The sequence below is a fragment of the Saccopteryx bilineata genome, chromosome 1 (genome assembly GCF_036850765.1).
Source record: "Saccopteryx bilineata isolate mSacBil1 chromosome 1, mSacBil1_pri_phased_curated, whole genome shotgun sequence".
In the NCBI taxonomy this organism is placed as follows: Eukaryota; Metazoa; Chordata; class Mammalia; order Chiroptera; family Emballonuridae; genus Saccopteryx; species Saccopteryx bilineata.
The window spans coordinates 118,880,538-118,895,698 of NC_089490.1; the positions used below are offsets into that span (position 1 = coordinate 118,880,538).

At 41.3% G+C, this 15,161-nt stretch overlaps 1 protein-coding gene across 20 annotated transcripts in view; it reads left to right on the plus strand.

The window, feature by feature from the left end:
- The first annotated feature begins 210 nt into the window (after positions 1 to 210).
- PLEKHA5 (pleckstrin homology domain containing A5) overlaps positions 211 to 15,161 on the plus strand; it is a 268,347-nt gene continuing 253,396 nt past the window's right edge. For 4 of the 20 annotated variants that reach the window (XM_066264562.1, XM_066264565.1, XM_066264561.1 and 1 more), the window contains exons 1-3: positions 221 to 564; positions 712 to 791; positions 2,941 to 2,998. In XM_066264562.1, coding sequence (XP_066120659.1) covers positions 473 to 564; positions 712 to 791; positions 2,941 to 2,998 — 230 coding nt within the window. In that variant the 5' untranslated portion in view covers positions 221 to 472. Of the gene's footprint in view, positions 565 to 711; positions 792 to 2,940; positions 2,999 to 15,161 lie in introns of all 20 variants that reach the window. The other 16 variants (XM_066264570.1, XM_066264567.1, XM_066264569.1 and 13 more) reach the window with 10 other exon arrangements.

Genomic DNA, 15,161 nt, shown 5'->3' on the forward strand with positions numbered 1-15,161 from the left:
TTACAAAACAAAGCTCCCGTGCAGTGCTCCTGTTGTTTTAAAAGACAGAGGATTCGGCGGCGCGGGAATTACGCTCCCCTAGCTGCGCGCTCCGGGGTGGGAAGCCGTGGGGCAAAGCGCTAGGGGCAGAGCGCGTTGTGGTTTTTTTTTTTTTTTTTTTTTAATCGATCCCGGAACCTTCGCTCGGGCGAGAGCACGGGAGGAGCGCGAGGGAGGGGTCTGGAGTCCGGGCGCGGCGCCGCTCGCCCTTCCCCCGAGCGCGCGGCGGGGCGGCCGGCCGGCGGCCGCGGAGGATGCGGAGGGGTGGCGACGCGGTCCGGACCCAGCCCGGGCGGCAGGGCGGGCGCCGCCCGAGGGTGTAGGGCGCGCGCGGGGGCGCGCCGGGCCGGGGAGGCGCGCTTCGGCCGCGCTCACTCCGCGCTCCCTTCGCTGGATCGCTCCCTCCTCCCGCGGCGGCAGCTGGGGATCAGACATGGCGGCGGATCTGAACCTGGAGTGGATTTGCTCCCTGCCCCGGTCCTGGACGTACGGGATCACCAGGGGCGGCCGAGTCTTCTTCATCAAGTAAAGAGCTGGGAACAGCGCAGGGGCCCAGAGGGTGCGGGGGGCTGGCGTGCGGGGGAGAGCGAGCCGCTCTGTGCCGCTCAGCCCCTCGGCTCCTCCCGCGTCCCCACTCACGCTGGGTCTCTGCCCCTTGTCTCACCCCTGCAGCGAGGAGGCGAAGAGCACCACCTGGCTGCACCCCGTCACCGGCGAGGCGGTGGTCACCGGACACCGGCGGCAGAGCACAGGTAACGCTGAGCCCGGCCGGGCCCCGTGCCGCGGTCTCCGGGGAGCGGCGAGGCGAGGCGGCCGCAGGTAGAGGGCTCGCCGCCGCCGGAGTTCTCTCGAGTCTCCCTGGACGCCTCTTTTTTCCGCAGCCTTTCATCACCGCTTGGAGACGGCGCCCTCTTCCAGCGCCCTTTTCCCATCCCAACCTGGACTCCCCCTTCTCCCCTAGGGTGGCCGACTCCCCTCTCCCTGCAACTGAGTTTTTCTAACCTCAGCCACTCCTGGATCCTCTCCCCTTTCAACCTTTAGGAAGTCCTTTCCCACTCCCTGCAGCCCGGGACCCTTCCACTCGTCCGCCGGCGATAATTTCTACACATCCTCTCCCTCCTCCTGGGAGAGCTGCCTCCTGCCGTGCGGCTTCCTCCTCCTAGGTGGGATTTGTGGGTAGCCGGCTGATGGAGGAGAAAAGAGAGGAGTTTGGGGATGCTGCGATCCTCTCTGACCAAGAACAGCTCAGAAAATGCTGGGCGCTTTCCCTCCTGCTACGAGTGGAGCAGCCCGAGCCAGAGGAGGCATTTGCAGCCGCATTTGCAAGCCAGCCAGATTCAAAGACCCCGGCAGCAGCACAGAGGTTACACAGTCCGCCCGGAGGCGGTGGGCGTGCAAGGGGGTGTCCCGTTTGTGGGCATTGTGTCCTAATTTGAGGAGATCGGTGGGGAAGCAGATGTCTCCGATGCCTTTGGTAGCTTGTTTGAATGCTAAAATGTGAGAGAACTGGAGAATGGCTGGCTGTAGCTTCAATGCTGGTCTGGTTTCTTTTGCCATTCTTTGTTTACATTTGTGAAACTTGTTTGTCTTTGAAATGTAACATGTGTTCTCTTACTGGCCTGCCTCTGTTTCTGGTGATTGGAGAGGGTTGAGCACAGTTTGGGTCGAAGGTGAGGCTGGCTTCACCAGTTCTTTAGAGGTAAAGCCTTTCAGGATCCTACTTGCTCTTCAACTCTGGGATTCTGTGACTCTCTTATAAAGTTGTTAGAATATTGAACAAACCTGCCTTTTCTTTTAAATTCTGGAGTTCACTGAAGTGAGTAATGTCTCCAAATTTGCTAAAAGGTGGAGGTGGAAAGGGAAGGTTGGTGTAGCACACATGAGATTACATTTTTAAGGCATTTCTGACTAATAACACTGTCATATTTCTTAACTCCCCAGAGCAGTCTTTGACTTAAATATGGCTTTCAGTGTTTTGCATACATATTTCAATTTTGCTGACCTTTTAGCCTTATGGATAGTAACAAATTTATTTTAGAAGACAATATAGTGTTTAAATTATTTAACCTAATTGTGGAATTATTTCTTGCTTATTTTGGTTATGTGTAATGTACATTTGTTTCCCAGTTTACCCCCATAGATTTGATAACATTGACACCATGGAAACATTTTATTCTCTTATATAATTTCATGGTCATTTTTTAAAAACATGAACATGACTTTTTTTTTTCTGGTTTGGTTTACGTTGCTTTGACTCTGGTTTTGTACACCAATGATTTTTTATTTTAAAGGGGTACTATGATGAAATCCAAGCCCCACTAATTATTTGTATGTAATATGTAATAGTTACCATAATTCACCTGAATTATTCCCAGGTTTATTTGAAACTTCACTTCTCTTAAAGTCAAGTCAGTAGAAACACACATGTATAAGTATATGATGTCAGGTTTTCCCCCTAATTTAGTATTTAGGTAGTTCATTCTCATCAGTGAAACTTTATGTTGCTGAAAGGTATGATGGTCTTAAATAGACACAATATACAGAAGAAGCAGGTGTTGCCTTAGGCACAATTTGTTTTTATTTTTAACCTGGGATTAGAAGGCTTTCAATTGGTTTTTGGATGTCAGAACATAGTTCCCTTGCATTACATTCTGATCATTAAAGTCTGTAATCATATCAGATATTCTCTAATATTGTGATACTTCTGTGATGGTTTTCAATTTGAATTGACATTTTCCCAAAAATGATAGCTACTGTGAGTTTATTAGCAGTCCAACACTTTATTGTTAGAAGCCTGCTTAAAATGAAAATAGTTAATCATGAAAACGAACAATTTAAAATGGTTGAAACATTTTGTTATCCTATTAAAGTAATACTAATTGTGAAATATATGTTTTTTAGATCTGCCTACTGGCTGGGAAGAAGCATATACTTTTGAAGGTGCAAGATACTATATAAAGTGAGTTTTTTTATTATGGTTTTGGGGTTTTTTTTGGTAATTTGAATGTTGTGATTAATCTTCAGTTGAATAGCTGTATGTCTAGGTAAGATTATGATTTTTTTAAGGTGTATCCTAAAATATTAACTCTGTCTTTTATATAGTGTTGGAATTTTGAGAGAAAAGATAACACTCTTAGTTTTTTTAATGGTATTTGCCTGGACATTCATTGATTTGGAAATGAGGTCATTTATGGCCACAGTTGCATTTTTGGTCCTTCTGATTCCTGGGTAATAAATACAGCATTATAATATTTTCTTCTGTAGCATTCTATCCTTTTTTCTTTTTATTTGAATTCTGTGCATGTATTTTTTGATCAGAGCTGTTAATAAGTAGCAAAAGTGATGTAAAGCGAGGTTACAGTTTGGTGAACAATGACAGGGCTGATAAAAACGAATAAATACTGAATATTTCACGAACATCTGTTGAGCATTGTTTGTAATTTGCCTCAGTGTATTTAAATATATTTAAGTTTTAAAAATATATTTAAATGGTGTTGTGATTTTCTATTCAAGGCTCTCAGTGGAGCATGCAGAGGAGAGATGACCAGTCAGTCCTAACCTTTATACTATTTCTATAAAATATGGAGCCAATTTCTGTTCACAGTTAACTTGGTAGTACTTGGAGACAAATACAATGCTTGAGGTCGAATTATGCAGGAAAAATTTTTATCCCCCAAGGGAAAATAGAGGTGGTTTTATCTTATTTTTCAATTGGAAGGTTTTCTTAAGAGCTTATTTTTTTTGTTTGATAATTTTTTGCTTAATTTTAAGGAACTAAAGCTTGAAAGAGAATACAAGATTTGGCTGTGATGTCAATAGTTTATTTAATAATAACAGATATCTACCTAAAGTTATTGTTATTTCATCAGGCCCTATAAGATATTTAAGTGACATTTTTAAGGTTATGCCCATACTTCCATTAAATTGTAATTACTTGTATGGCTTTCACATTTTTAAGAATGAGGTTTATATTAAATATTAGGGGGTAGCTATAGGTGTTAGGAATGCTTGCTTTTGGATGTAGAAATAGAGAAAGCAGAAATGTGGTGCTTCTGGTCATTTTCAAGTTAGAACTTTTATTTAGAGATTGTGTTATATATTATTAGATTACCTAAAAGCTCAAGTATGAGTAAAGTATAGAATCATTAAATATTTTTATTAGTGGTTATTTTCATTTTAATTTAAAGTGAGTTTTTATTGCTATGAAAAAAAGGGATACTCTTTTTTTTGGATGTAGTCTTGATATTTCTGAAGGTGGAGTTCATTTATTTTGATACAATATAATTTTAACTGCATGTAAGCCTCACTGATCTTATAGTGAGTAAGGCATTTACAGAATTCCCAATAATGTTTTAATTTCTGTGATTGTGTATATTCTTAGATGAATGTTTATTAGATAGTGCAAAATGTTATTCTGTGTGGGCTGAATATGTATGTTTTATTTTAGAACTAGCTGTTAGAGAGATTGAGTTTTCTTTTGTTCTACTAGCCATTTTGATTAGACATTTTTTACATTGACTTAAACAAATTAGAATCTTATTTGACTGTCATGCCTAAGTAAGTTTCTCAGGAAAATGAGGACAATATTAAGAAAGCTCTGAAGACATTTTTGAACTAATGGGGTTTTATTCATGTAGAATTAAGAGACAGCCAGTTATTGTATCTAAAAAGTAACAATAAATAATTTAGGTTATGAAAGTAATTTATTTTAAAATTGAGCATGTTATAGAAACAATGCTCGTTAAATTTATTTAGATAAAATACAGATACAATTTGTTGAATGGTAGATCCTACTGCTTTTCCTTTCTAGGTTATATCAGAAGACCAATTTCTTTAAAGATTAGTTGTATTCCTAAACTAGGCTGTAATTTCCTAGAAACATTATACTAAATTTGTGTTATGAGCAATTAGGGATGCTTTACCATTCTAGTATGATGGCACTATTTTTATCTTAAAGTTTACCATTTACAAAGTGCTTCCATATATATATGGAAGCACTGTGTGTGTGTGTGTGTGTGTGTGTGTGTGTGTATATATATATATATATATATTACCATGTCTGAATCTTATTTTAATCATGAAAGTAGTCAGAAAAATTACTGTGTTCATTGTCACACCACGTATGAAACAACAGAAACGGGCCTTTGGGACTTGCAGTCTGCAAAGACAATAAGATGAGAAACTGCAGAACAGGAACCATGTTTAGAATGTCCTTAGTAGAAGAAAGCATAGGGATCTGAAGTAGGAAAGTGATTAATATTGGTGAATGTATTTTACTTTGTTGGTTCTTAGATGAAGAAAAGTTATCGATCCATTTCTAAGAAAAAAGGCGATCCAGTGAAGTAGAGTGGATTTGGTTCATCTGGGAAGGGCCAAGATGGGTCAAAATCAGGCACATCAACCTTTTGCTATTCCTAATCCTGTGTTCCTGTGAGACTCCCTCGTCAAGAAGGGAGACCTAAAGAACTTGAACATTCAACTCTCAAATTATTTCCCCCTTGAACGTATGTTGGTTGTTGCTCAAAATGGCAGATTATGTGGGCAGTAAGTCATTCAAGTGGAGAGGAGTCAGGAGGGTTGGGAAGTGGTCTTGAACCTCTTAAACATTTTGGAGCTCAGTCTTTGCCTTTTTTTTTTTTTAATCTCCCTTCACTTTCTCCTACCTACCCCACCCAGGTTAGTCTTCACATCTTTAAATTAGGCTGGTTGAAAAGGCAACTTCTAAATTTTATCCCATTTTTAAATTTCTTTGAATTTTACACTATTCTGGGAATTTATCGTGATCTACAAAAAGAACTGACAATACCAAGAAGAGATGAAATGAGAAACGGGGAAAGCTACTTAGCTTTCCTGCCTTGCTCTTACTATTTTAGTCTCTCTCTTTAAGCCTTTACAGATAACCACCGATGAGTATGAAGTACTGTGTGTTGTGCCAGAGTGGTGTGTGTTTTCTTTCTGTTGTTGCAGTTTGTACTTTGTGTGGTGTCTTCCCTGCGGAGCTGCATGAAACAGTTAATAGTTGTACGGATAGGAGTTGGATAATCAGTTTACATTATACACTTTTTGAAATTGGTTTCTAATAAAAGCTTACAGTTAGGTAACAGAATATATAATATAGGGAACGTATTTTACTCTAAATCCATTTGGTCAAAAAAAATGAATATTTGAAAATTAATTTTTTATCTTAAAAATAAGTTTAATACTTTAATTTTTTCTGAGAAAAGTAGTTTTTCCATGTACCTCAAGTTATAGCCAGCCTTGCCCAAGGTCGCTGGCAAGGGGTCATTGGCTCAGCTGGAGGCCCCCCCACCCTGTCCAGGCACATATGAGAAAGCAATCCCTGAACAACTAAGGTGCTGAAACTATTAATTGATGCTTCTCTTTTCTCTCCCTTCCTGTCTGTCCCTCTCTGCCACACCACGTTAAAAAAAAAAAAAAGTTAGCCGGACTCTAAATCATTTTATTATGTGTGTGTATAAATACATGTACGCAGAGTTTAAGTTTGATTATTGAGTTTCCATATTGCTTTTAAAACTTAATCCATGCTATTTATCTTTAGGAATAATTATCAGTGAGTTTTATAACTTACAAAGTGTAGCTTTAATTATTCAAATAACTTGGCCCATAAAGTACAGAAAGTAGTCTTATATATGTAAAAGTTATAAAGTTTTGTGCTTACTCCTTGAAAATATCACTTAATGACTCTGTAATGACAGGTCAGGGTAACTTGAAATGGATGTGTCATTGACTGTTTCTTTGTGCTTCAAAGCTTTAAGATGGTTAACTTAAAGTGCCAGGTAGATCTTAAAACAGTGTTCTCTGAATAGTGAGAAACTTTGTTGTGATTATTTAAAGGTTATTGTTTTATGTGGTGGGATGGGAGATGAAAAAAAGTCACTGCAGAGTGATAAAACAGTATGTAAATTTTGAGGTTATATTTTCATATTGCTTTTTCTTTGACTTAGTTTTTTAAGTCCTGAAAGTTGAACTTTTTCTTAGATATGCAAATAGAGCAGTGTTTTGCCTAATGGTGTTTTATTTCAGTATCTGATAGCTGGATCTAATGTGTGCTGAGAATTTCAAACTAACCTTCATTGAGAGGAATTTTTATATAAAGTAGCCATTTAAGGTTGCAAGTAAGGAAAAAATGTTTCTTAGATTATTATAATCTTAAATATGAGTGAATATGGGGACCATAACATAATTGCCACATGAATGTTAGAAAATAGTATTTATGTGCTTGATATTTAAAATTGTTTGGTGTACTTTACTGTAATATTATAATTGGATTTTGATTACTAAAGCAATAACTGTATACTACTCAGAACAATTCATGGACATTGTATTTCTTTTTCATATTCATAACAGAGTTTGACTGTAATACGTAATTCTTACTAGTGTAAAGCGCTTTGTACTAATTCAGTAGGCACAACCCATCTGTGGAGCAAGCTTTAAGGAGTTTGTAGTATAAAGACATGTATTAAAAGGGAGATGGTGTTGGAAACAGACTTATTTACTTATTTAGTGCTAGGCTTTTCAACATTGTATTTAAACTGAATTAATTTTCACAGTAGCCTTTTGTTACCTATTTTTTTCAGAGGATGAAACTGAAACTTAAAGAGGTTAAGGACCTATTGTAGGTTATATACCTAGCATTCAAATTATGGACTCTGGGCTAAAACTAACCTTCCTTTCTTTCTTTCTTTCTTTCTTTCTTTCTTTCTTTCTTTCTTTCTTTCTTTCTTTCTTTCTTTCTTCTTTCTCTCTCTCTCTCTCTCTCTCTCTTTCTCTCCTTCTCTCCTCTTCTTCTTTCCTTCTTTCTTTCTTTCTTATTTTAGAGAGACAGGAACGTTGATCCGTTCCTGTATGTGCCCTGACCAGAATCAGACTGGCAACCTCTGCACTTTGGGATGATTCTCCAATGGTTCGAGTCTAACCAACCAAGCTCTCTGGCCAGGGTTGGGCTAAAACCTTTCTATGCCTAAAAATTTAGGACAGTATAAGCAAGTTCTATAATATATATTCCTCCATAAGGTGTTTTCTTGGGACTAGGGGTATTCTTTCATTGAAGCAAGTGCAGTGCTTAGGTTAGTAGGTCAGCCTACAAATAAAAGCTTATTTAATCCTCTAAGAACCTGTTGACTAGTATTGTATATTGACAGGGTCTTGGAATTTGGCCATTCCTTTTCATTTACTCAGGAGTACCTGGCAAATGGCAGGCACTATTCTAGGGGTTTAGAAGTTAACAGAGGACCATACTATATTGGACTCTGCCTTGCTGGAGCTTGCAGGAAAAGAACATTAAAACAAAAAAATAAAAAAAACATGCTATTTAAAAATGGCATCTTTATAAAGGGAAAGAAGATTTTCTTACTCTGTAACAGAATAGGAAAGTTTCATTGATAAAATACATTTACAGTTTCAAGATTGGGATACCAGAACTTCTAACCATAGTGACTTTTTTTGTGGAATCCTGTTTTCCATCTTTTTAGCCCCAGGACCACTGCTCTAGACCAGGCAGGCCTGCCTGGTGTCCTCTTCTTGGAGTGCACGTGTATAACTTGTTGCCTAGCATCCAGTCACCCTCTGAGTAAGCTGTGCCCAGGATAAGTAATGATGCTGGCTCCTAGTCTTTGAAGGAGTTAATTGGGGTAGAACAAGAGGAATCCCCACAACTCAAGTGGTTGCATTTTTAGAACCCTTTCTGGATTTCACAAATGATTTCCCCCCTGATCTGAATAGGCCCCTTTGTGTGTTTTTTTCTTATTCTCAAAGCTGGTGTCTGTTTAGGAAGGGGAAGAAATGAAGAGTAGAAAAAGATAAAATTGGTTGGAAGAATCAGAGTTGGCGGGTCTGAAGACAAGCTGGATGCAAACATTCCTATCTACCCACCTCTGTCCATCTTATGAAAGACATAGAGTTCCTTAGCATTTGTTGACGTGCTCTTCTGTGACATTTTCATTTTTTTTTCTATAACAGATATGCATAAGTTGGGATTGAGGACAGAAAGTTATGATGCATATATGTGCATGTGTAAATTGGAGTCATAGCGTAAAAATGATACTAGTCTGTCAGATGGTGTCATAAGAAATTAGAGGAGGGAGAGGCAGATTGGCTGGGCTCTCCTGGAAAGGCATGAGGGACAGAGGCCGGGTTGAGCTAGGCCTGGGGGTATGGCTGGCATTCCTGTGGGTTGACATGAATGAACGGTAGGGTAAATTCACAGGGTCGGATATGTATAATGTATGGTAACACCTTGCTGGTAAGTGGTGCCAGCATAGAAAGTGCTAGGGTAATGAGAGGTAAAACCAGGAATATGATTTGTGTCTGGTCTTCGAACTTTTTATTTTCTAGGCAAGTCACTGCAGATGTCTTCTGGTATAGCATTACTAGTGTAACATGAAGGTTTTCAGGGAGATTTTAGTAGAGGCAGCATTGGTTCGAAAGGGACAAGCCTGGAATCAAGGAGATCATTTCTGGGACTGCTGCTGTAATCTAGTTGCTTGAACCTGGTAACAGCAGGATTGGAAAGGAAGGAGACCATTGATCAAAAGTATTGTTGACAGGCCTTAGAAATCTTGCTGAGCTAGGAGGTTGACAGAGAAAGAAAGGTTAAAAGCCACTCAAAGCCTTTGTGTCTGAGTGGCTACAAGAATGATGGGTACCTTTGGCCAGAATAAGGGAGTAGGTTGTGGGGAGAGAACTCTAGGTGGAAGTGTTAATGATGGTTTGGTTTTTGAGATGCTATTTATAGTATTTTAGGTGGCTAAAAAATCTGGCCTTTCTATTCCTCCCTTATGAACAAGAAACACACGCCACCAAAAAAAAAATCCTCTTTTAGCTATCTAATTGACTGTCAGTGTTTATATAGAACCAAGCTGGGAATGCCACATTCATACATCCATTTTTTAAAATTTTTATTAATTTTAATTTATTGTGTTTACATGGATTCAAGTGTCCCACTGAATATAACTCCCCCACCCCAGCCATTAATTACTTAGTTAACAAATACTTACTATTGACTGTACACCAAATAATGTAGTCTTTGTTAATGAAGCAGACATGGACCTTACTCCTAAGGAGCTTATAGTTAAATTAAATTAGTGGGAGAGATAGTAATAAAATGAGCATAAATTGTAGACTATGATAAATGCTGCAAAGTATACATCATGCTTTGACTAGATACATTGAGAGAACTGGCTCAATATGGGAGCTGCAAATGGAGAGGAGCCTGCCTCTTCATGTGCCCCTGTGAAATCCCCACAGAATGGATCAGAACAGAGCAGAGCGAAGTCCCCGGAAAGATGGAGAATAACTACCATTTTGTAGTATTTGGTCTTGAGAGTGGACCATAATCTGAGTGAAAGTGTTGCCACAGCTAAAGAAAGGTCTTGGGGTAGGATGGTGTGATGTGGAAATTTAGAAAAAGCAGTAAAACTGCAGCAGAATTTACTGAGGTTGCTGCCTACTATTGAATAGAGAGCAAAACTTTTAGCCAACTGATTTTGATTATTATTATTATTATTATTATTTTTTTTTGCATTTTTCTGAAGCTGGAAACAGGGAGAGACAGACAGACTCCCGCATGTTCCCGAACGGGATCCACCTGGCACGCCCACCATGGGGCCACGCTCTGCCCACCAGGGGGCGATGCTCTGCCCATCCTGGGCGTCGCCATGTTGCGACCAGAGCCACTCTAGCGCCTGGGGCAGAGGCCACAGAGCCATCCCCAGGGCCCAGGCCATCTTTGCTCCAGTGGAGCCTTGGCTTGCGGGAGGGGAAGAGAGAGACAGAGAGGAAGGCGGCGGAGGGGTGGAGAAGCAAATGGGCGCTTCTCCTGTGTGCCCTGGCTGGAAATCGAACCCGGGTCTTCCGCACACTAGGCCGATGCTCTACCGCTGAGCCAACCGGCCAGGGCGATTATTATTATTATTTTATTTTATTATTTTTTTTTTTTTACAGAGTCACAGAGAGAGAGTCAGAGAGAGGGATAGATAGGGACAGACAGGAACGGAGAGATGAGAAGCATCAATCATTAGTTTTTCCTTGCACGTTGTGACACCTTAGTTGTTCATTGATTGCTTTCTCATATGTGCCTTGACTGCGGGCCTTCAGCAGACCAAGTAACCCCTTGCTCAAGCCAGCGACCTTGGGTCCAAGCTGGTGAGCCTTGCTCAAACCAGATGAGCCTGCGCTTAAGTTGGCAACCTTTGGGGTTTCGAACCTGGGTCCTTCCGCATCCCAGTCTGACGCTCTATTCACTGCGCCACCACCTGGTTATGCTGATTTTGATGATTATTTCAGTCTCAGTGTCAAAGTCATCCACTGGTGGACTCTTTTATCCCTCTTTACTGCATTTTGAACTCATAATTATATGCCTTGGTGATTAGGATATATTACTAACCAAAACAGACTAAAATACCCTAAACTTCTGGGGAATGGGATGGTGGGGGAGAGAATGTCAGAGAGAATAAACTAGTAAAGTTTATAGTATGTAAGAATATATAAATGTTGTAAGAAAAAGAAATAGAGCAGGGCAAGCGAATTAGCAGAGGCATGATGGGCCGGACTGTGTGGGGCGTCACTGGTTTGTGTAATTGGCTGTTACTCGGGGAGATGAGCCATTGTAGATCTGAGTGGAGGAAACTCAGGCTCCAGCCTCCCCCTTGGAAAGGGTTGTAGATGGGATTTTGGAGGGCCAGTGGAGCTTCTCCACAGTAAGTTCTGTCCCCCATCAATTCCTCTTTTCATGCTTCTTCTGTGTACTTAACAGGATTATACTCAAATATTTAATTGTATAATTGCCATATTTCTTTTAAGCTGCCAGTGATGATCAGTTACCATTGGTTTAATAACAGACTTTTTTTTTTTTTTTTTGTATTTTTCTGAAGCTGGAAACAGGGAGAGACAGTCAGACAGACTCCCGCATGCGCCCGACCGGGATCCATCTGGCATGCCCACCAGGGGCGATGCTCTGCCCACCAGGGGGCAATGCTCTGCCCCTCCGGGCATCGCTCTGCCGCAACCAGAGCCACTCTAGCGCCTGGGGCAGAGGCCAAGGAGCCATCCCCAGTTCCCGGGCCATCTTTGCTCCAATGGAGCCTTGGCTGCAGGAGGGGAAGAGAGAGAGAGAGCGTCGGCCTGGCATGCGGGGGACCTGGGTTTGAATCCCGGCCAGGGCACACAGGAGAAGCGCTCATTTGCTCTGTTGAAAATACATATTTTTATTTATTTATTTTATTTTTTGTGAGAGAGAAGCAAAGACAGCGAGAGGGACAGATAGGGACAGACAGGAAGGGAGAGAAATGAGAAGTATCAGTTCTTCATTGTGGCACCTTAGTTGTTCATTGATTGCTTTCTCATGTGCCTTGACTGGGGGGCTCTAGCAGAGCGAGTGACCCCTTGCTCAAGCCACCGACCATGGGGTCATGTCTATGATTCCACACTCAATCCAGATGAGTCTATGCTCAAGCTGGCAACCTCGGGGTTTCAAACCTGGGTTCTTTGCATTCCAGTCTGACGCTCTGTCCACTGCGCCACTGCCTGGTAGGTTATACTGGATTTATTTTTAAAAAGTTATTATATCAGGCCCTGGCCGGTTGGCTCAGTGGTAGAGCGTCGGCCTGGCGTGCAGAAGTCCTGGGTTCGATTCCCGGCCAGGGCACACAGGAGAAGTGCCCATCTGCTTCTCCACCCCTCCCCCTCTCCTTCCTCTCTGTCTCTCTCTTCCCCTCCCGCAGCCGAGGCTCCATTGGAGCAAAGATGGCCCGGGCGCTGGGGATGGCTCCTTGGCCTCTGCCCCAGGCGCTAGAGTGGCTCTGGTCGCAACAGAGCGACTCCCCGGAGGGGCAGAGCATCGCCCCCTGGTGGGCAGAGCTTCGCCCCTGGTGGGCGTGCCGGGTGGATCCCGGTCGGTCGGGCGCATGCGGGAGTCTGTCTGACTGTCTCTCCCCGTTTCCAGCTTCAGAAAAATACAAAAAATAAAATAAAAAGTTATTATATCACAGGATATAGGTGCATTCTAGTAATGATGGCATTTAAAATTTTTAGTAAAGAAATATCAGAGCCTTCCAAATCATACAATAGATCTATCAAGTAAATAATATGTTTATGTTTAGCATGTGTGCTATTTTCCAACCTGTTTTATAATAAGGTGTTTTCCTGATTGTAGAAGTAATGCTTTTTTATATAGAACATTTGGAAAATACTGAAGAGTATAAAGAAGGAAAAAATAAAAATCACCCACTCCTGTTATGCACAGAGAATTTCTATTAATATTTCTGTAAATATGCATAATCACATGCCTGTATTTTTTAAAGATTTGGGTCTTATTTCTAAGACTGTGTTGAATACTATTTTCATTAAATTTATATTTTGTGTCCTTATGTCATATTCAATAAATATTTTTACTATGATCTGTCTTATGAAAATATAATAAATAGTTTAATCATTCCTCTATTTTTATTTTTTATTTATTTTTATTTTTTTATTTTTATTTTATTTTTGTATTTTTCTGAAGCTGGAAACGGGGAGAGACAGTCAGACAGACTCCCGCATGCGCCTGACCGGGATCCACCCAGCACACCCACCAGGGGCGAAGCTCTGCCCACCAGGGGGCGATGCTCTGCCCCTCCGGGGGGTCGCTCTGCCGTGACCAGGGCCACTCTAGTGCCTGGGGCAGAGGCCAAGGAGTCATCCCCAGTGCCCGGGCCATCTTTACTCCGATGGAGCCTTGGCTGAAGGAGGGGAAGAGAGAGACAGAGAGGAAGGAGGGGGGGGAGAAGCAAATGGTCGCTTCTCCTATGTGCCCTGGCCGGGAATCGAACCCAGGTCCCCCGCACGCCAGGCCGACGCTCTACCGCTGAGCCAACCGGCCAGGGCCCATTCCTCTGTTTTTAGATGGCTGTGTTTCTAGCTTTTTGCTGTGAGAAAAACTCTTATATAACATTCATATATGCATGTCTGTTTCCTCAAGTTACAATTATTGGGAAAGGATACGAGCTTTTTAAAAGGTTCATAACTTAACATTTTGCCAGAATACTCTCTAGAAACTTTGTACAGATTTATGCTCTCTTCTCCAGTAGATGAAAGTGCCACCATTGCTCCATGCCTACAATACTCTTGATTGGACTGGTGAAGTTTAAAGATAATTGATGGAGAATGTATGTGGATTGTTGTTAGTGACTCAGATGGTTGGAATAGTGATTAATCTTTCAGTTACCTGCTGTTACATAATCAGCTGCCCTGAAAACTTAGTGTCTTAAAACAATGATTTATAATTCCTCACCTTTCTTTGGGTTGATTGAGCTGTTCTGTTCTGTGTGGTATCACTGAGGTTACTTGTGCAGATGTCTTCAGCTGGTATTAGGCTGTGGCTAGAATATTCAATGTCTCTCCCCTCGTGGCCTCTTATCACCCAATGGTCTATTTAGATTTTCCTTATAACATGACAGCTGGTTTCTATGTCTTTCCAAGAGTACAAGCCCCAGTGTGCTAATGCTTGTAAAACCTCTGCTTGCATCATGTTTAGTTATGTCTTATTAGCCAAAGCAGGTCACATGACCAAGGCCAAAATGACAAGTATGAGAGGACCATACAAGCCTACAAAACCTGGAGGTGTGGTTTGTTGTAATGGGCTATGAGAGATGTAAATGAGTTTCAACTAACGTTGTAACTCTAGTAACTGATTCGCAGTAGCAGCTTGGAGCACTGTATTCAGAAGACTTGGAGACCAACTTCTGGATTAGTAAAACAGCATATTGTGATAAGCTAATGATGTTTGCAGGGCCTTAGGTGAGGATGTGGATACATTTATCATTCTTAAGTTAATATCTGTGGATTTATATCATAAAGCAGTAAACAAAAATAAAAGCAATTTATGAGCTTGCATGTAAGCCCAAGTAGTTTAAAACATTTGAGTACTTGAATGAATTGAATCTTAAGCTTTTGTGCACCTTAGTTTCACATTGATGGTAAAACAGTTGATAGTATTAGGTATCAGTAATTGGTATCTTCTGCTGGATTAATATACAGAATACCCATATTTTATACCAGGATTGCTATTTCCCATTGCTGAATGAAAAAGGTGTAGCAGAATTCATAGATGAGGATCAGAGTACCTA